Genomic DNA, 22282 nt, shown 5'->3' with positions numbered 1-22282 from the left:
CCTTACACTAGACCAGGTTGCTCAAAGCCCCATCTAACCTGCCAGGTTGCCAGAGATGGGGCAGCCACAACTTCTCTGAGCAACCTGTTCCAGTGCCTCACCACTTTGACCTTGTAAAAACGTCCCTTAGTGAATTTTTCCTTAGTGAAGCTATATTGGCTGTCTCCAGTCATGTCCCTATTTTCCAAGTGCCTTAACGTAGTTTACAGGATGATCTGCTCCACGATCTTGACGGACACTGAGGTGAGACCGACGAGCCTGTAGTTCCCTAGGTCTTCTTTTTTTCCTTCTTTTAAAAATGGGAGTTTTATTTCCCCTTCTCCAAGGAGAATAGAGCATCTGAAAAAGTATACATTGATGGATGGTACACAGAGTGGATGGCTATTAAATTAAAGAAAACGGGAAACTTCTGTAGGAAAACCAATTAACCTTGTATGTGGATCACATGCAAGTTAATCACATGAAGAATCATCAAATTTGACCATAACTAATATCTTAGGTTGTCTGTACCAGACTCCATCACACACAGCTCAGTTGTGCAGGCACTGCTTTTCTTCAGAGCTGGGTGTGCAAAGGGATTTCCTCTGTGTCACTTTCACAGTTCTTGCAGACCCTATGGAACTACATGCAGCCCTACAGAAATATAAAGGAATAGTCTGGATCTGGTTTTCTTCTTTTCTTTTTTCACTTTCTTTTCTTTCATGCTCAGTTTTTTAGCCAGCACTGAGACACAGCTCACTGAAGAAATCTCAAACAGCCTAACAAACAGTGTGAGAACAAGCTCTTGATGCAGTACTGTTGTACTCAACATCTCTGCACTGGCAAGTGCTTACAATTCCCCTTGGGTGTCTCTAATTATAATGTATGGTACATTAAAAATGACAACAGAGTTCATCGAGCCTGCATTCTTGTCATTAATTGCAATGTTCTCCTAATCAGTTGCTGTTATTTATACCCCTGCCTTTATGCAACTGATTACACTGTACATTTGCACCATTCAGAGAGTAACAGAATGGACATGAAGGGCATGTTTACATGATGCAATGGTGCATGGTCTAGATATGCCTGAACTAGCAGTGACCCAAGCTCTGTGCTGTGCCAGCACAGAGCTGTATGGTACTAGAGATATTTGCCTGGGTCTCCATCTCAGAGCCACAAGGAAGCCATGCCAAGTTCCTAAGCTTTGCCTCTCAGAAGGATTTGTTAGACTCTATGAAGAGCTGTGGAGTCATGGTCATTCTGCTTTCAATTAAGGTCATGCTGTCTCCAGTTGGTGAAAAATCACAGGCAGCTTGATGCAGGTATTTTTCAGGAATTCCCTTTGAGTTTTCCTGCCTGTATGCATGTGTAGATGTCAGATTTCAGCAACCAGAAGCTAAATCCTGTTTTAAGCCTCCTAAAAACACCTTTAAAATATTCTAGATCCACTGACTAAATGCTGCTGTGCATTAAAAACCCACTATGCAAAATCTAAAAAAAAAAAATCTCTGAAAATCAGCTCCCATCCATCACGAGGACTGGAAATTCTGAGGGTACAAAACTCTATGATAAGTTACCGTAGGCTGTAGTTTGATCCATCTAGAGTTTACATTTGTCTGCAAATGATTTCTGGTTTTCCTTTTATGATCTCAGCTAAGATAGTAAGCAATTTTGGGGGCTTGCTATTGGATGTCCCAACCTGAGACAGACACCAGGAGAAATTGCAGAGTAGCTATCTCTGAAAATCAGTTAGTCCCTCTTGGGTACACTGGATAGGCATACAAAAATCATGGCCCTGGCTTGCCAGCTTGTTTTTCAGAGTATTTTTGCAGCAAAGCTGCAAACTTTTCTCATTGTTACAGACCTTTCCTATGTCTTCTACTTCTTTCTGTTTGCTACACATCTGCTCTGCAATCTTCATGTTCCTCAGTTTCAGGCTTTTAGTTGCAATCTAATGCTATTTGCACAGCATTATCGCCTGGAGGCCCAAGTCAACTTTGGCAAGCTTCCTACTGACATGTTATGTTAATAACTGATTGGTTTTGTTCTCAGCAAGAGCAATTTGTTCCAACAACTAGGATTCATCCCACTTTTTTAGCAAGTACACAGCTATACTCTAGCACAAACATTAAAGGCCAAGATCTTTAAAAGTAGAAAGGGAGGGGCTACCAGCATCACCGCATCCAACCCAGGAGCTGCAGGCAACCGTGGAGTAGCTGCTTAGTCCAAACTGCACACCCACATCTGAACCCACCATCACAAAGCTTTGCTCCAGAGGGCAAACTTACATTTTCAGACCTCTGACTGAAGTTTTTGAGCATCCAAGCATGCCCACCAGCTTCAAATATTTAGACTATTTAGCCAGGCAGTTTTTAAAACTTTGGCCTACGCTGATATGTAAATACTGCAGGAAAAATAATGCCCATAATGACCTGCAACTTACTGCATTAATTCACATAAAGCAATGGGAATTAAGGTTGCAGAAAGCATGCTTAACTGTAATGTGTTTGTTCTTCAGTATGTGCAAAGTATGTTCCTAATATTACATGCATTTGTGTTTGTCAGTACAAGAATGTATCTCCATAGTTCAAGCTAGGCTTTTTAACTTCCTGGGAAGTTTCCAAAAAAATATCCCCAGACAAACCAAAATTACTGCTCATGAGCAATGAAAAATAGTACGTGCAAATTTGTATTTTTAAATGTGTCTGTGAAATTTTACAGTCATTTACATTTCAAGTCAGCAATTAGATTAAAAAAGCCCACAACTGCAGCTGTGACAAGTACTCTGTTATGTGAAAAACATAAATAATCCTCTTGTTCTCCACTAACAGCTCTGATGAGAATGAATTTTAGCGTAGTGTTCAACTTTTGCCTCTTCAAGATTGCTTTCATCCTTGACACAGTATTAACTGGAAAACCTAAAAGAATTGGAGTCCAAACAAGACACGTATTTAAAAATTGTTCTTGTTACTGCACATGATCCTTTACAGATCAGCTTTTCAGGCACCATTAGGATCAGCTGTAGATAGCATCCCATCAGTTCCATCATTCTTCAGATCAAGATGAAATGAAGGTCTCTGGGGATAGACTCCAGCACACCTGGAGCTAGAAGGACATGCCCTCTTAGAAAGGTGAGTTGAGGCCAGATGCTTTCTTTCCCATCCTCCCCGCCTAACTTGTTGATGAAGACTTTTGGCAAAAAGCGTTACAAAAGAGTGGGACTTCAAATAAATATCAGCTCTTTTCCACAGCTTCCTCAGCCCCGAAACAGGCACCTTCCTTCCAGAGGTGCCTCCAGCTCATCCTGAGCATTGGTGCACCCAAACCCAGGCATAGCAGTCAGCCCATGACACCTTTGGGGAGTAACGGGTATTCAGCACAGAGAAGACCGACACCAACAATTTAACTGTTCAACAGCTGCTCATGGATAAGGTCTCTCTACTAAACAGCTTTTGTCCTTAGCTTTGTCTTCAGGGTCTTTCTGTCCTGTTAAACAAGGTATCTCCCCATTTTGTGCTAGAATCAGCAGGTCACAACTGCTGATCATAACTTGACTTGAGGTTTGAATGAGATCATAACTTGAATTGAGGTTTGAATGGGATTTAATTTTCAGCAGGGACATTTTGGAAGTCAGGTGTCCATGCAGTCCTGCAGGTGGAGTGCCAAAAAAAAAAAAAAAAAAAAAGGAAGAAAAGAAAGGGCAGGCAGTTTTAGTAATTTTAGAAAATGTCAGCTCGTAAGCTCGTATTCGGTGGTGGGGTTTAAAACAGGTCTCTGCATCAGTGGGAAAGCTCCTATAGCTTTCTGAAACAGCCTTGCTTTTGCAGGCTGCTGGCTGTGCCCGCAGGGCATGACCCATGCCAGGCAGCCAGAGACACCTGCAATTTGTCACAAGCACAGTGCACCGCTCTGCTCCGTGCTTGGATGTTGCCATTGCTGCCTGTTTCCCCTAGATGGTTATTAAGCGTGACATTTGTGAGCAGTTTTAGTGCTTAGCTGAGCTGGCAAGAGTAGGTGCTGTGGTCTGCCACAGCCAAGTCCCAAGCACCTTGCTTCATGCCTGGATGATGGCCTGAGTTTCAAACCCTGAGATAATGCAGTGTTTAAAGTCTTTTTCTGACAGCAATAATGTCGTAACAGAGGTGTGTTAGGTCTGAGCCTCAGGACCTCGTGGAGGAAATGTTGCACCTTGGAAAATGCCCATCACCTGTCAATATCTGGTCTTCTCTGTGCTTCAAAATCTGTTCTTGCCTTGTCAGTGGAGCTTGATGAAAGATTCTGAAGACTTAGTCTCTGCTATTTATCCGTGAGATAAAATGCAAGCTTTCCCTTCACATTTAATTCAGGATTTCTCCTTCCCTGTAATATGTGTTAATACATATTCTTTTCCTTACATCAGAGGGCAAGTAGGCAGCACAGGGAAAAGAGAATTAGAGACACAAGAGAAGATTGAAAATAAATTATGAGCTAAGAGCTGGGCACGGGAAGAGACTGACGTGCTTACTGGGAAAGTGTGTCTAAACAACACAAGAGAGGATGTGACTGGGAGGAATAAAGACAGTAGGAACAGTATATAATATTTTTTGTCATTTATGATTCAGAAAGAAGGTTATTTTTTTTTTTCTAAACAGGTGAGAAAAAGATCTAAGATGGTGGGCAGGGGAGAGAAGAGCACAATGTGACTAAAAAAAGCTGAATTTGGTTTAGCTCAGCAAAGGGAGGGTTGAAAAAGATGTGATTTCTCTCTAGAAATATATCACAATGGTAAATGCCAGATGGAGAAGGGCTATTTGAGCTAAAGGGTAATTTTGGCAAAAGAACAAAATGGGGGGAAAAATCAGCTATAAATACATTCAACCTGGAGAGCTTTCTAACCATCAGAGAGCAGTGAGCGTCTGCAGCATCCTCTCAGCTGAAGCCACCGGGGCAATCTCTGGGACTTAAAGGTAGAGCCTGATCACTGAATGAAAAGGAGTGAATGACAGTGCTGCCTGGCTTTGACAAAGCAGGTTGTTCCTAATGTTCAGGTCTTGCTCTCAGAAAAAGCCAATGAAAATGGAAATGAGTGGAGGATTTGCTGGCAGCCTTTTTATTAGCTAGCAGCTATCAACAGGACAGAGTGCGCTGAAAATTTACACAACTAGCTATCAGACACTCACCCTGCCAGTCCCCTGAAGCTCTTACCTTCATGTTTTACAATCACTTTACAATAGAAAAAGGTGTATATCCATGAAGACGGTGCTTCAGCGGCTATCAACAGTTTTTCTTATTACAGCTGAGGCTACTAAATATACTTTTCAAGATTGTTTGACATGCCAGACATCACTGAACTCCAAATGAGCCACCTAAGTATTAAAGAGAAATTCTTCCAAAATTGCTACTTTATCAGCAGCATGAGGGTAGTACCCCTTGCCTTCCCGCCTTCGTGGCTCTCATCCGTTTTGGTTGCTGTGGTTTCTCTGTCCTCATTTAAACTTGTAGTAACTTACTCTCAAACTGCCAGGTTCGCATCAGTGGACAGGAAGCAGCATGCGAATCAGGACCCATTTTTACTTTTGCTCATCAGGAAGTAGTTTCTGGCCAAAAATTCTGTGCTTCCTAAATCAAAACTGTCCCATAGTTTCAAGCTGCAGTAACATGGTTCAACACTGACAGCTCTTATATGAGGTTTCAATTTCAACAAAGCATGTAATAATTCTATATAATTATTATTATTATTAAATAATAATAATACTATTAATATTATATCCACATTCATATTAATAAAATAATTAAAATACTTATCTCCTGCAGTAGGATGTCAGCCTGCCTCCAGAGGCGGGAAGAGCTGTCTGACCTGTCAGAGATGCTCTGCTTCTAATTTTTTGGGGTGGTATGGAGGTTTCTTTGTTTGGTTTGACATTTTTCCACAGAGGAGCAAGCCTGGGTTTTGTGAACATCCACGGACAAATGAAAATGCATCCTGGCTGTTTGTCATTTTACCAGAAGGAATGTACTTGATTAAACGAAAATCACAAAAATTTCTAACCCTTGTGGCCATTGCAATTTCAGGTTTCAATCTTCTACTGTATTTTGATCTTTCCCATAGATGTCTTAAGTTCTGGCATTTTTCTGTGACTTGAATATTATGTAATCAATTAAGATGTAAATTTTCCATCAGTCTGGCTAATATTAATTTCAGGTGGTATGCAAAGCCTGTCGAAACCTCTGAGAGCTTTTCTGTTGACTATAAGGGGCTTTGGATCAGGACTCTTAATAGCAATCACTTCCTTGAATCTTTTCTAGATTAATGAATGATTAGCAGATGTTTCTTCCACTTTACCTAACAGTTGATAAACCAGAATCCGTGAGGAGCTGTGTACTAAATAATGGTATGATTTTACAATCCTCAAATTGCTGTAGAAAATAGATTTATAAACCATGCACATAAAAGTAAAGGATATTGACAAATTCTCTGGTATAAAAGAGTAGGCTTGCTGTGCTTTATGTAAGTCTCTCAGCAATAAAGTGTTACCTACCCTGGGACACAGGGTAAAACTAACAGATCTTTATATATCTTGGTGTCTTGGGTACTTCTCCTCTCTGTTCTGTTTTATTTGAGGTAATTTACTTATCTTTGGTATTCCAGCTCAAATTCATGCATCTTTTAGGACCAGATTCTTGTTTAAACAATGTTTAAACAACTCTTTGTGCAGGAAGAGAGTTACAAAAATTTAAAAAGCCCTTGATTTTCCAATTACCTGTTGTTATTCTTTAAGTCACCTTTCAATCCAAGCAACATTTCTAACATTGAAAGATACCAACTATCAGGATTTGTTCTACTCAACCTTTCATGATGTTTAGGCATCTGGCTTTCCAGCTCAAGTAATCAAGATGATAATTAAACCTGCATCTTTGTGAATGTCAAACCTGTCATCTGCATTCACAATGTTACAGGTCTGCAAGAAATGATGATCAAGAGAAATTTAACATCAGTGAGGTCATTAGGAAATTTTTCCAGCATTGGCTTCACTAAAATCTGCCTTGTCAAAGCAAATGAGATACATGGAAGTATGCTGTATTGAATGCACATAGAGAATACCTAATCAGTATCATTATAAACTAAGTATACTTTGCAAACTGAATTGTTGACAGCGTTTTAAATAATGTCCAAGCAGTAGCAGCAGGTTATGAGTATCCTTTAGATTGTTTCACTATTAATAGCTTGTGCTATGTGTGGTTGTGTATACATTTATTAGACAGAATAATTACTTCCCTGCTGCAAATAGTTATTGTATTTTTAGAGAAACCAACAAAAAACCTCAATGCTTCACATTAAATAATGAAAAAATAAATGGTAGTTTGAAAACAAGTTAATGATGCAGTAGCTTCCAGCTTAGAACAAGGGAAAGTCAGGAGTGTTAAGTTCACGGGAAAACATGTCTTGAAATTGTTCTCATTTTCAAATGAAGTCATGCCACAGTTTTCCAACCCCAATAAGCAATCAGAAGTTATTTCCCAGCAGCCAGCATGGTCCTGAGTTTCCAGCCAAAGCTGTAAGCCCACACTTGGCTCTCACCAATACTGAAGGGAAGGAGAGTGGGATGGTGTTGATCGTGATATAGGATCACTCACATTGCAGGATGTCTTTTGTCATCTGCAACTTCAACAGTTTAGTCCAAAATATTATAAAACTAGGCAAGTGTAGGAATTATTTGCATTTTTCTGGCATCACTTCTCTCTTGCGTTCCCTGACATACCCAAACTTCAATCATGGAAACTTCAGCTTCAGAGCACCACGCAGCAGCACTGCTGCACACACAGTTCCCTCTGTTGTCACTCACAAATTTATCTGGAGGTTGGTTTTGCAGCTAGGCAAAGAATTAAAACTAAAAACTACTAAAACTAAAGCCCAGATGTGGGCTTTAAATAGCCCTGGAGATGATAGTATGTATTATGGTTGGTTATAAATAGGGTCTACAACGACTGAAGGGCCTCAGATAAATGTGCCTTAAGAGATGGAATGAATTCAGCCCATGCGTTCTCTGCAGCCACAGGGGAATAAGACAGCTCTAAGAGGCAAAACAGCACATCCAGTGTGCAACTGTCCAGGAGCAGTGGCATGAAATACAGAGCTTAGTGAAAATCCATTCCTTGAAGGCACTCACAGATATCTGCTTGGTACTCACAGCGTTTTCCTGACAGGAGGCTCCCCTCTATCTAAAATGCAGTTAGATGTAGTGCTTTGTCAGCTTTTTACATCAGCGGAAGGTGCCTAGAGTACTTGCCCAAAGCGCGCTCTGGGTCATGTCTTAGAACTGTTCTCAGCTGAGCTGGAACTTCTATCCAGCTTAGCATCTGTCCAGGGTTCAGCTGTAACAGTGATTTTTCTCCTTCTTAGCAACTGGTGCAGTGCTGTGTTTTGTCTTTAGTCTGAGAACAATGCTGATAACACACCAATGTTTTCAGTTGTTGTTAAGTAATGCTTACCCCAATCAAGGACTTTCAGTCCCTCATGCTCTGCCAGTGAGGAGGGGCACAAGAAGCTGGGAGGAAGCAGAAACAGGACACCTGACTCAAACTAGCCAAAGGGGTATTCCATACCACAGCACGTCATGCCCAGTCATGGGAGCCACCCGGAAGGCCCAGATCATCGCTTGGGTTGGTCTGGGTATCAGTCAGTGGGTGGTGAGCAATTGTATTGTGCATCACTTGTGTTGATTGTTTTTATTTTCTTCTCTTTTTAGTTTTATATTCTCTCCCCTTGTTATTTCCCTTATCATTTTTATTATTGGTGGTAGTAGTAGTGGTTTTGTATTATACTTTAGTTATTGGACTGTTCTTATCTCAACCCGTGGGATTTACATTCTTTCAAATCTCTTCCCCATCTGGCCAGGAGCGGGGCAGAAAAAAAGCGGGGTAGTGAGTGAGCAGCTACATGGTTCTGAGTTACCAGCTGGACTTAAACCACAGCACCATCAAAACTCTCCAGCTGCTCAGCCAAGAAGACAGACCTTTGAAAGTGAAAGGAGCGCAAGTGCCTGACTCCATCCTAGCTCTTGGGCTGCCTGCACTGGGAGATCTACTGCATGCTGGTTCCTGCTCCCACAATTGTTTGTGCCTTTCATATTAAATATCCCTGGAAGAAGAAAGATGTCCAGCATGGAACTGTTCAGGATCTCCATTACGAACAGCCAGGAGCTGTCCAGGCTTCAGTGCTAACAATTTTAAATACTTTTGCATCTACTTACATTACTGGTGTTTTAGACTGCAAACTCTTAAGAATAGCCCTAAGCAGGAAGAATTTTGTACCAAATTACTTTTGTCCCTGTGGATTAAATATATAACCTGAAGCAAAATTTAAGCCTGGGTGTAAAGAGGGAAGTTCTTAATTGCCCGACAGCCTGCAAATTCCCCTTTTTCTTGTAATTATCAAAGGAGAGGAAAATGGGGTCTGTAGTGGCCGTATTGGCATTTTAGATGGAGGAAGTGTGAAGCAGCAGTTAGTTATGACACTAATATAGCATCTGATCTGTGAGCTACTTTCTAACAAGCAGAAGATCTAATGGTATAGCTGAGCAAGTCATCACTTGGCAGCGCATGTCTGCAGACTTGAGCTCTCAGTAACCTGTAGACAGGCGGTTAACCTAGTGCAAGGGTGATATAAACTCTGGCCTTTGATATGGATGAAGGACAGAGAAAATGCCCAGGGAAATGCTGCTGAATGGATTTAAACACTTTAGAAAACTTCCCATGCTCTGCCACAGACTCCCAAGTACATTCATATAAAAAGCATCAGCACCTGGAGACAAGTGTGCTAACTCTTGAAGGCTAAAACATAAACTGAGATATATTTAAATGTAATATTAGAATGAATAACCTAAAGGTCTTTTCCAACCTAAACGGTACTATGATTCTATGATTCTGTGATGTATCATAGCCCCGAGTACACATGCTGTTTGCCGGTGTGCCTTCTGCCAGCTAGGATAATAGCTCCTTTATCTCCCAGTTTCTGCGGCAGGAGCAATAACATCTGAAAGAAGCCAACTGCTGGTGGTAAGCTGGGGGATAATTCAGAGTTTAGCCTAAGGCTCCCTCTGGAGTCAAAGGAGAGAGCACGGTGCCTCCAAGGAGGGATTCAGAGCAGGGACCTGAGTGGCTACGGGGAGCTCTGCCTAGGGAAAACCCAGTACCTCTCCCTATACTTCCCTGGAGCTATGCCAGGCCAGTGGCAAACTTGGCCTGAGCGGCCACTTTCTGGGTTTTCCCTTCTTTCCAGGGGAGAACAGAACGTGCTAATCTAAATGAGGCTGCAATGCTGGAGCAAAGGCATTAGCTCATTGCAAGGTAAGGGACATTGTTCAAATACTGTTCTTACTTAAGCATTACTTAAAGTTCAGTTAATTAGGCGATAATTTTAACTCTGGCTGATTCTAGGGGCAGTAGTTTTTATTTTTGTATTATTACATATCCCATCCATGTAGCTTTGGTTTTCAAGTATGACAAGTGATGGTGTATGTTGGGTAAGCTGCCAAAGCGTTTGGTTTTCAAATACATGTCTGAGGCCACGTGTCAGGCACTCACAAACTATAAGAACCACATAAATTAAACACCCAAAATCTAAAATAATTTTAGAAAAGTTCAGACCCTATATTTGGAGGAGTTTGAAGGCACTTACAAGATATTCTTTGTTCAAAAACAGTTCAGAGAAACCTTGGGATTCCCACTGCTTTTAGTTTAGTTATCAGCTGTCTGCAATACTTCTACTAGTAGGTAGCGTTTGCTGTTCTGACAGTCATGACTATAAAGCCAACATCTGTGGAAATAGTCTTGATACTAATAAGACCATATTTATTTGGGGAAAACCACAAATGATTTCTACTAGTACCCGAATGCCTTTAAATTAATAAGTAGTACTTCATCAGTTAATTGATCGTGTTTATCCTACATCAGCTCCAAAATACACAAATAAATACATCTCTTACCAGATATTCCCTATCACAACTAAGCTTGGTACATCATTAACTGTTCTTACTCTACAATATAGCCTGGACTGGAATAAATAGATGTTACTTATGATCTGAGAAGCATTGCTAAAAGTGAGCAGAAATGTGCTGAAGTCAGAGGGAGCCATTCTGTAACTTCAACGGCCTTGCAATCCCATCTAGGGTGCTGAATATTTTATCTACTCCTAAAAGTTGTGACATGTATCATTAGCTACTATGAGATTTAAGCAAGTGTGTGACAGCTTGTTCTAACACAAAGCACGGCAATTAGTTATAAGGATGTTCTGCTTTCCAAATCTTCAGAATATTTCTTGGTTTTGGGAGAAGGGGTTGGTGAACTACTGTCCAGATGACTTTAAAAACCCACCCTGGAATCTGTCCTTATCCTGACTCCTCTAAAATAACCTACTAATATTTAGCAATAAAAAGCATAATGAACACGATCAGCATTCCTAATACAATTAGTATAGCTGGAGAAAGGATTTTTTTTGTTTGTTTGCTTGGTTTTGAAATATTTATGACATCATTAATGAAACAAATAAATAGGACAGCACTGTCTTGTTTTGGTATTGAGTGCTCTTTTGCCTCCTATGCAGGCAGAGCTTTCATGCAAGGCAGAGGACAAATTTTTGCTCTTAACTGGCAATGCCCCAGCTTGAACAGAGATTGGTTTGCTATTAAGAGTCTTGCTAAGACACTGGATACAGTGGATTCCCTATTCCACAATCTACCGTAGAAAACACCAGGAAATATAGTAGTTTAATGCTTTTGCTACGTCTGTGTCGATAAGAAAATGCTTTAATTTTTGTTGGGTTTGGGTGATTTTTTTAAATCGTGTAACACTAACCATTACATGATATTTAGGATGTAATTAAACATTAAAATTTCAACAGTCACCACACTCCCTCCATCCCCAGAAAAAAAGTAAACAATTAATCTTTAAATCCTTTTTAATAAATGAATATTCAGTCATCAATATTTTCATAAAGCATCTATTCATCATTCCATTTTACTATTCTTTTTTTTTTCACTGTTGAAGAATACCAAAAATACATAGATGTGCCTTAAGCAAAAAAGACTGGGTTTCGGTTTGTCTTTACAATGGGATGAAATCAACTTAGAGTTAAACCACCTTAATATTTCTACTGTTTATTGACCCTTTGGGCTATAACACAAGATAGTTCCTTTTATTTTTAAACGCATTTTACAAACAAATGGTGTGTAAATGTTATTTATAGTAGTGTTGAGTTAGAAAGGAGTTAATTAGCTATGAAATACATTACTCTGGTTCAATTTGGTTGAAATTACCATTTTTAATCTTAAAGCCATCTATGTTAAAATCATACACTGCAGCTAGCATATGCCAGAAAGCCAGAAAATGGGAGGTCAAGGCAAACACTGTTTTTAACACATGGTTGTGTGTGTGTGTGTGTGTGCAAGAAGTGGTGCTGGGACTGGAGGAAGAGAATTGGCAAAAAAAGGCACAAAAATGCATGTTAGAGATGAAGTATTAACCTTCAGTGAGATTGTCCTGGCTTTTTTCAAGACAAACTAAGACTTGGATCTGTTCAAAGTTCAAGCTGTTTCTGCCCCTTGTAACTCAACTAGGCTAATGAATATGAAATCTCGTGAAAACTCTGAAACGTGCAACTGCCCACTTTTTGCAATGACAGGCAAGGTGGGGAGTACAGTTTCATGGAAGGGTTTGCAGTAACACACTGCCCTCCAGTTGTGCAAAGGGTAAGAGAGGGGGAGTCCTCAGACACTGAGTTCTCTTGCCTATGCATGGTCCCGAAAAAGCACCTTGCCCCTTTGCTCTGGCCAGACAGTGATTTTCCACCTGCTTGGAAATCCTGACTGAAGCCACTGGAGAACTGATTTCATTGGGATTTGGAGTACACATTTCTATCAGAACTAAATAGTCTCTTCTTGTTGAAGATCTCTGCTTGACCACAGGATTTGTAGGAGCTGGGACTTGAAGAAAACAGAGAATTTAACTGTGATTAAACCATGAGGGTGGGACCACTTTTCTATTAAATCCTGTTTTCAGGGTAGTTCTTTAGGGCACTTACTGAAAGACTGGCTTGATGATAATTTCATTAGGGTAATTTTTCTAAAGAAAAGCCTTCCATTTAAAAATTTTATAAAAACCAGATCTTTTTGTTTAATTCTATTTTGTCATTACGATAAAAACTTGGGAGGTCTTTTCAGCAATTCTACCAAATCTATTCTTTGGGAGGGTGTTAATTGTTTAGTTACTTTGATTATAATGATGACAATGTGCTCTCTAATCCCTTCACAGTTTGAAGCTGTATTAGAGAGCTCATAATACACTGCAGTTTACCAATGGGAGATAATACTGGGAAGCTTTTAAAAACAAAGTTTTTCTGCTCCAGCTATACGGGCTCCTTTGAGGCTCTTCATACTGTATAGTTGTCTGCAGATACAGTGCTTAAACACTGCAGTTAGAGCCACTTTGCACCACTGCCAAGGATGCAGCAGGACTGCGGTGCTGATCCTGCACATGCTGGCAGCTGGGGATCGCATTGCAGTTTTGCTGCAAGGCAACTGTGTGGAGCCCATTCCTGTTCAAGGAGCAGCCCCGAGAATGGGATTGTGACACAGACTTTGCAACCCAGGTTCATCTATGCTGAATTTCAGCCCAGAGCAAAGTTTCACAGTTCAGCTGCAAATAGTCAGGGGTGGGAACAGTAATGGATTGTACACGGCAGCAACACAAGTGTCATTGCTCTACTCGCAGATAAATCAAGTACTAGGGAGAATGCGGGTCGTTACACAGCCATGACAGCCTTTTCAGCTTCATCCCTTTTTGGTGTTTTTGGTAGATGCATATCTACACATTTTTCTCCCATAGACATCTCTAGCTAGCAACCAAAGCACTCTCTGCCAAAAATTCCTATCCATGTCCAGAGGAATTCTGCATGCAGAGAACTGGCAGGGCTAAGCCTGATTTTTTTTTTTTTAAGATCTCTTTATGCTACTGTAGTTGTTGTTATTGAGAATGTACATGATTGATAGAAACACTGTTTACAAAAAATATATCTTCTTTTCTTTAGAAAGTTTTAGTTCTGATAAATAGCAAATTAAGTTTACAGATCTGCAATTGGCATATCTTGATGACTACAATCTACTAGACTGAAAAAAGTTGGAATAGCCATGAGGGAATGAATTGAGATGAAAACCAAAATGGTCACATTCGCATGCAGGATATGTTAGAACATAGTTAATGAAACAAAACATACTGTTTGCTATCTCTTCTGATTTGTGATGGCAGCACACTACCTTGGTAAGTGGACATGTATATACTTTCAGTATATAAATAAAATATGAAAGTGCTCCATTACTGAATCAAAGTATCAGAAGTGCTCTATTCACTCAATTCTAGAGAATAAAAAGTTGTAACATCACAGAAACAAAAATATGACATAGCATGCGGTCACGATAGCAAGCACAGGGAAGAAAAATATTGAGAAAATAAACTTGTATGCATATTATGCAAATATATTTTACATTAACATACAATGTTATAAGAATGTTAAATAATGTGAATGCATGTTTAAAAAAGGCTACAGCTAGGTGGTTTCATGTCGAAGTAGCAAATAACCTGAGACATCTTCTATGCTTTCACTGGAATAACAATCTTTAAATCTACAACAGATGTAGAACATATTGACAGTAGTTGAATTCTCAGCTAAATTATACTAAAAATGTGCTGTTCTCTTTCAAAATGACATGGCAACTGGAACCAGTCCAAGGGAAGGAAAATGTGCTGTACATTTACAGTACTTAAAAAAGATGCATTTCACTGTTGATGGACACTTAAAATGCTTGTCTGAAATATTATAAACATGTATATGTCTCCAAAGACCTAGAGCAACACTCCCATGATCACCTTGCTTACTGCAGAAGAGAAAGCAAGAGATCATTAAAAACAATGTCTATTCAGGAATGGGGAAAAAAAGTATTATGACATATATAAACCCAAGAAATTTTAGAAAAGAAAAATAAATGGTAGTTGATGGATCTGCAATATAAATGACTTACTTTAAACTTACCAGTGTAACTCTACTGCTCTATGATTAGTGTGTATGGCAGCATTTACAAACAATGTTACTAAGTACTGACTTTATACATGTTTACAGGTTTGAAAATTTCTATGACAATCAAAGTCTTGTAGGGATAATATACAACACTAACTTTCTCAAGGCTTGTTGTTTTGATGACACCTGCCTTTTGATTTAAAAAGTTCCTCTGAAGTGCATTCTATGTTAAAGTGTCCATAACCTCAGAATCAATGTGTACATGTGTGTGTGCATACATATACTTTTGCTTTGCAGTATGTGCTTTTAAGTACACACAATTCTTTGCTACATGTATTCACACATACATGAGTATGGTCTATAAGTTCATATATATATATTTATGTATAAATATATATATAAACTGTGCAGGCAAGTAGTACTTCTCTTGTTATAGTTGAAGTCCTTTAAAAAAGTTCAGTCACTCAGTTAACATAGTATAGCCAGTAAATTAAGTTGAAAAGAGAAAATGTGAATGGAAAAACCATTCTTGACCATCTGTCGATGGCATTCACATCTGTTAGATCAGGGATTTTTATTTTCAGTTGTGAAGACCTTCTTCGTAAATGGCCCCGCTTGCTGTGGGAGCCTGGTCTTTCTGACGAACGCCTTCCAAGGCTTTCGCGATGTGAGCTTTGTTTTCTGTACTGGATTCCTGAGTTGTCAAAGGATATCGTTGAATTTCGGGCTTCTGTAACACTGGTGGTGACCTCGTTGCTTGCCACCTCGTTGTGAATTTCAAGCGATGTTAACAGAATGTTTCCATGGGTGTCCACCTAGGGGGCAAAACCAGAAATATAAATTGTTTCAAAAGACTTGACATTTATCAGAAGAATGTGGGTGTATTTAAATCTCCAAACTCACACATATTTTAAGAAAGTGTGTATTCATTTTAAGCATGTGATAATCTTAGAAAAAAAAAATGGTAACACTCATATGCCTAAAATTAGGCAAGCACTTAAATACTTTTACAAACAGGGATATCATCATACTATCAATCTCCAGTACAAACTGTATTTGCCAAAAAAAAGTCATTTCCCTCTCCCTCTAAACCAGCTGCGTTTTGAAGGATGGTGTAGTTCAGTGAAATCCCCACATTGCTGGCAATGGGGGGAAAGGGATGGATTCTGCCTCTGCTATAGTAGACAACGAAATTAAACTGGACTAGCTTTTTTTTTATCTGTGATTTAAAATCAGCTGGAAAAAGTGCCTGTGAAGCTTGCTAAAATCACAAGAACAGTTCTGATCTGCTGAACTCTTTGCATTTTGCAATCACAGAGCTTATTTACAACTTTTGTCTTCAATTTTTAATTCCTTCGTCATTTGCAGAGTTTTCCAATCATGGCAATGCTTAACTGTAGGGCTTTTCCACCTGGATAAGTGGTCTTAACGACCAATGAATTTAGACGTGGAAGAAAGCTGCTGAACTGAGGAAATAGGCAGCACACTTCCCTTCCACCTTCATATCCAAGAGGCAGTGAGCACAGTGTTGAATACAGGTGAGCAATGTCATACCATTTTCAGTAATTTAAGAGGAAGATTGTGATCATTCACAGCCTTTAACATATTCAGGGCCAGACTCTTCAGTCCCCCTGAGTAGCAATAATGGAAGAGTTGCATAGAGTTGGGTTTGGCTCCTTCATTCCAGTTCCCATGACTGGCACTAATGGGAAGTCTCAAATGATGCTGTCTTAGTATTTGATAGCTACAGTAGTGAGGCACCACCTCCCCTTGTGCCCCATGCCCTGAATGCTGGAGCATGGGGGGAGAACACAGCTGATGCCGGGATCAGTTCCAACTTTCTTGCTAGTTTTTGGAAAAGGAAAATGACAGATGAAGGTAAAATACTCTGTGCTGGCTATTTTCAGCCAGTTAACGCATGTGTGACTGTTCAAGTGAACTCAGTTCACTATGTCAGACACAGATAGCGAATCATGCTATACAGGATGATTTCCAGTTTTATGTATATAATTTATATAATTCATCATGCAATTAATACATACTTCTAACTAGCTACAGGATCTAGCTGTGTTAACTGCAGCAGTCAAACATATAATCCTAGCAGCATCTGTTTTAAAAGGCCACTTGCCGTGGCCTTTCGAAGTTTGTACAGTCATCTGATACCACATCCTTTGCAAGCTTTGTGCAATGCATTAAAAGTATGTGTGGCTGTGACTGTCGATATGGGTTTAGCTTTTATCAATCTTGTTAAAATTCTGTAAAATGTATATTTCTTTCATCAAGTATTGAAGCTACAGCTTATCTTTTCTCAGAGAAAACAATTATGATAGTTTATCAGTAACGCTTTGCCAAGCTTCTTGTAAATGGAAAAGGAATATAAAATGCTATGACTGACATACAGGCAAGTAGGAAAAAAATGTCCTAAGGTATCCAACAAATCCTGCTGTTGTAGGCAACAGCACATTATGCTGATTAGTGCTTATAAATAAAAATAAACAACGTGAACCAAAATAATGGGATGGAGAAGCCTCAGTGGTGATTAAGAAGAATTTATTTTCCTCATGGCAGAAACTCACTGGGTACAAAAGTACAAGCCTGAGGTTTGTAGAAACGAGTTCATGCTGCTGAGCAGTACCTGTAACCAGGGAACACACACAGCTGTAAAATACAGCCATGGATATCGTCACTAGTTAGGATGGTCTCTGAAAGGAACAGATTCAGTTTTCATTGTTTTATTTGTTGTTTGGTTGTTGGTTGTGCTGTTTTGTTTGGGGTTTCTTCCACAAAGATGACAAATTATGATCAGGATTTTAACAGCATTGTGTAAAATATCTCCATAACCTGCATTTTTCATATGAACCTGAAAACTAAATCTGTTATCCAGACCCCACAGCATCACATGTCATGTCCTTTCCCATCTCCTCCCACACTTTGAGAAATATCTTTCAGCTTACTAAAAACGTCCCAGAAGAGGCTGTTTTGCTGGGTTCCCTGAGAGCACTGCCTTCTCTTTGCAGGTTTCTACTCCCTTTCCTTCCACCACCACAGATGTCAGCTGCTCTTTCCTTCAGGGCTTCCTGATCTCTCCTGATTCTCTCTGCCACCTACATATATACAGGCATTAGCCCATCCATGGGTACTTCGTCCTTCTACACTAAGCCTGGATTTTTAAGTGATGTGTCAGCCGAAAGCTTGTATTCTGGAGGGTACGCTTATATATTCAGGCTTCTCCTGCCCAAGGAATTAATTTTATTCCACTTTTTTCATTACACTTTATAGCCGCCTTCATTTTATCTGCCAACCTTACACGCCATCCTAACGTGGCTTTTGTCTCTCATCTGCTAATGATGCTGCCACTTTTCATTGCTTGTGACTGCATCTATAAATCAAACTAGAAAAGTTGTGAAAAATGTTGCAACGTTTGTGTAAATGTTTTGTCTAAAAATACCATTATGTCCTATGAAGTTGCATGACAGCATGTATTTTCTCAAAATCTCAAATGAAACATATTTGGAGACATACTTCTGAAATGAATCTCTTTCTTTGTTAATAGAGCAACAGACTTGCATGTCAAATACAAGGAATGAGCAGATGGAGAGAAGAAGGGGTCTGCAGAAACTGAAATTGGGCTTCTGGTCCACAGATACTCTTGAGATCCATTCCTGCAAATTGTATCGATACTTTCAGTGGTTTTGAATAAACCACCTAAGCCCTCAACAACATTAGAGCAATATACGCTAATGCTTTGTGACAGGCTTAAGGTGATGTGAAGTATGAATACTTAATGTATGCAACATGTTACAAAATATTTGCACATAAGAATGACTTCTGAATGGTTTAAGCAATGATTTAAATGACTTTGACAAATGTACACAAGCTCAGTGAATAAAGAAGCAAACCAATAATGGTAGAGTATCCTGTGCAAGTCAACTCACGTTTGCCTGAATATACAGGTAAGGCAAAATCCTCCATGGGCGAACATGAATGTTGCTCAGTGGCTCAAGGCAAAGTATTACAGATACAGATTAAGATAAGTAGCTGAACAGATTACAGTTATGGATACACGTGATGAACAAGGCCAATGTCTTTATTAAAACTTTAGTTTTGATCCTTATGAGCCTTAGAATAGAATTTTATCACCTGGCTCAAAAATGTCACTGTGCACCGGAAATTACCCCCAAAATGTTGATGCCAGGCTTTGCTCTCAAGCATTGTTTATAAATTGGAGAGATGACATTGTAGATTCGGATGATTTCTCCTCACACCTTACCTTCCTTATTTAACCTAAACATTTCTCTTTTTTGCCTTCTCTGCCAACCCTGTGCCTCCATGCTTCTTGTCCTCTCCTTTCTGCCCACTATGGCTCCACCTGAAGCCATTCATTCCCACTTCCCCACTGTGGTCTCCACTGCTGGTACTCCCATCTCCTCTCCAACACAAGCCAGGGCTGGTTGCTTCCATGGAGTGTTTCCCAGTGAGCTCATCAAAGTAGAGAGAAACAGCTGAGTACCAATTCATTAATTAATTCCCTGCTGAACCAGTATGGATCCAAATGTGCAAAACTGATGCTTACATTTCAGAAGCAATTTTAATCAAACCCCATCCCTCCCACCTCTGAATAACAGCTTCTGCACTAGGGTGAAGTGACTGAATCTCACATACTCTGGAGGCTGACAAGCATGAAATGCTGTGACATGTTTTATACATAGAAGAACAGATTAACTTTTGAAGGTTCACCATTTCTGAACTATACATATTACAGTACAAATAAAAAATCTGAAGCCTCTAGCAGCCTAATATCATTACACGAAAATGACCATAATTTACCTAACTGAAGCCAGAAAGAGAATTAAGATAAGGTTCACAAAGAACCTCTGATACTTGCTCATGGAGGAACACCATGTCACCAGCAGATTCAACTTGGATTCTCTGTCGTGGGTACGAAACTTCAAACTTTTACACTTGGAAAGTCCTGAATCTACTTCTCAATTCTAAACAAGATACTGACTCATTTAGATGTTAAGTATTATATTTTTAAAGAAATGAAAGACAAGATCTGCTATTGAATACCTTTCCCCAACTAAGATTTTTGGAAAACCTCAGCTTTAATGCCAGTTAGAGAACACTTTACTAGGGCTGGGAAACTATCATAAGGCTTGATTTACTGTTAGGTAGTGCCTGAATTATTTCAGGTTCATTTAGTTCTCTGATTAATATTACATAAATTTCAAGGAGTACTTTACAATTAAATCTTTTTCCTCATAAGTCTTTCACTATACTACACAAAAATAAAAAGAGGAAGCATTTTGCTCAAACCCCATAGGTTTGAGCATAGGTATGTTTAGGAGTTCATAAATCCCGAATTTTTAAATACCATGTAAACACCTTCCATCATATGAAGCAATATAAATGCAAATAGTGGGTTTAAATAACAGCATGAAAAGCTGTCTCTGTAGTTAGTCTTGCATTATTTTACATCAAAATTACTATTCAAGTACATTATCCCACAAAACAGATCTCCCCTTAAAATCATAGTAAAATGGAAATTATTTTTGGTGCAAATAATAATCTAGACTCCAGCTACCTGATTCTCACCTGATCTACCCTGGTGCAAGTGTCTACGGTTTTGTAAGGGGTAAACTACCTGGCAGCAGAATCCATCTTCTTTACTTACATATATAAATGGCTTTCCAACATGCAGAACAATATGCAATTGGGCCTTAAGCGTTGTCTGTGCTTAAAACAGAACTATCTACCTAACCACATTATGCCTTGGATATTTTTAAAATAATTTAAAACTGAAAGCACAACAAGAATTATTGCATTGAGTGTTCTTACTTCTTTCATTACTATTTTAATATGTTTTTATTAATTAATAAGCACAAAAAAATGAGAGAATTGTGTTATATCATCCTAGTAGATAAGCCCAGGGTAGCCAGCAGAACTGGGAAGATGGAAAGATCTTGAAAAACAAGGCAAGTATGAAGAAGAAAAATAATTAGGAACTCCCATATTAATATCACTGTCCACAAAGTAAGAATGGAGTTTGACAATTAACCTTGATGTATATGAATGGAGGAAAAAAAATCAAACAAACGTATGGTCCTCCTTTGCCCTGTATTTCCTATTGTCTGTATTCTTACAATCTCTGGTCTGTGCTATAGATCGCACATACAATCCTTCTTATTGTCTCTGGATTTACACCATTCACACTAGAGCAAAGTGGCTGCAGAACAAAATTAGTACATGTATGAATCCACCAGCGCACGCTGAACATCCTCATCATAAGCGCTACAGGACGAGAATTCTTCCCACAAGAACTGTGCTCATCACCCCTGACGGATATTTTTCAAAACTTGGCACCTACTCATCACACTCATGTTTCAGAAATATCCCACTGTTCAAAACAGCACCAAAAAAAGTACCCAGGAAAGATGAAGATGCACAAGAGAATACTGCCAGTTTTGCTATTCTCATATTTCCCAATTTAAACTGAGTGGTAATTCTACCACAGCAGCCAAGATGTTCATTCTCAGAATAAAATCCCACTTGTGAGAAGGGTTGCTACAATTAACAATTCCTTAAAAGCACTAAGTAGATGTAAGTGGCCTGAGCCTCTATTCTCAGCAACGCCTGGTGGGAAGCTGCTGCCTTGGCCAACAGCGGGGGTTTGAGCCAGGAATCTCCAGTGCTAAAAAAACCATGCAGTGACTGCCTGAAGAGAAGGGCCTTTTTACAAAGGGTTATGCATTATTTTTGTTCAAAGGAAGCTCTTCCCACATGTCTGACAGCCATGGGGGGTTGAAGCTTGAATGAGTTTGTGCAATAGTTACCCTTCTGTTTGATACCCTGGGGCTGAACTTTTGGTCCCACCAAACTGAAGATGTAAATTGCCACAGCTTGAACTAAGAAGTAATATTTTTAGCAGGGGATTGTTAACAAATCATAACCTCTGCGGATTGGCCCAGAAGGAGCAATGTCCAAAACACATGCTCACCAGCTGATTATGCCAGTAGCCTCTATCACAAGAGTGAACAATAAGTGAGAACAGGATTGCCTTAGAGCTCTCTCATGCTGATTTAGTTGTAAATTAGGCTGTATCTGAGCCTTATTTAAAATAAACAATTTATGTAGCAAAACTGAAATTGCACAGAGAGCTACAAATGAAGCCTGAATCTGCCAATGCAAACAGGAGAAACAGAATTGATCTGTAATGATGGTGATCAATTTTCAAGGGAAAACATTTTTACAGGCCAC

General features: G+C 39.4%; 1 protein-coding gene across 2 annotated transcripts in view; it reads right to left on the bottom strand.

Annotated features, from left to right (window-relative positions):
* Nucleotides 1–14705: 14705 nt before the first annotated feature.
* GABRB3 (gamma-aminobutyric acid type A receptor subunit beta3) overlaps nt 14706–22282 on the bottom strand; it is a 116393-nt gene continuing 108816 nt past the window's right edge. For both annotated transcript variants that reach the window (XM_030476092.2, XM_030476093.1), the window contains one exon: nt 14706–15840. In XM_030476092.2, the coding sequence (XP_030331952.1) occupies nt 15490–15840 (351 nt within the window). In that variant the 3' untranslated portion in view covers nt 14706–15489. The remainder of the gene's footprint in view (nt 15841–22282) is intronic.

This window comes from Strigops habroptila, chromosome 2, assembly GCF_004027225.2.
Source record: "Strigops habroptila isolate Jane chromosome 2, bStrHab1.2.pri, whole genome shotgun sequence".
NCBI classification, from domain to species: Eukaryota; Metazoa; Chordata; class Aves; order Psittaciformes; family Psittacidae; genus Strigops; species Strigops habroptila.
This window is presented reverse-complemented; position numbering and strand designations above follow the sequence as displayed.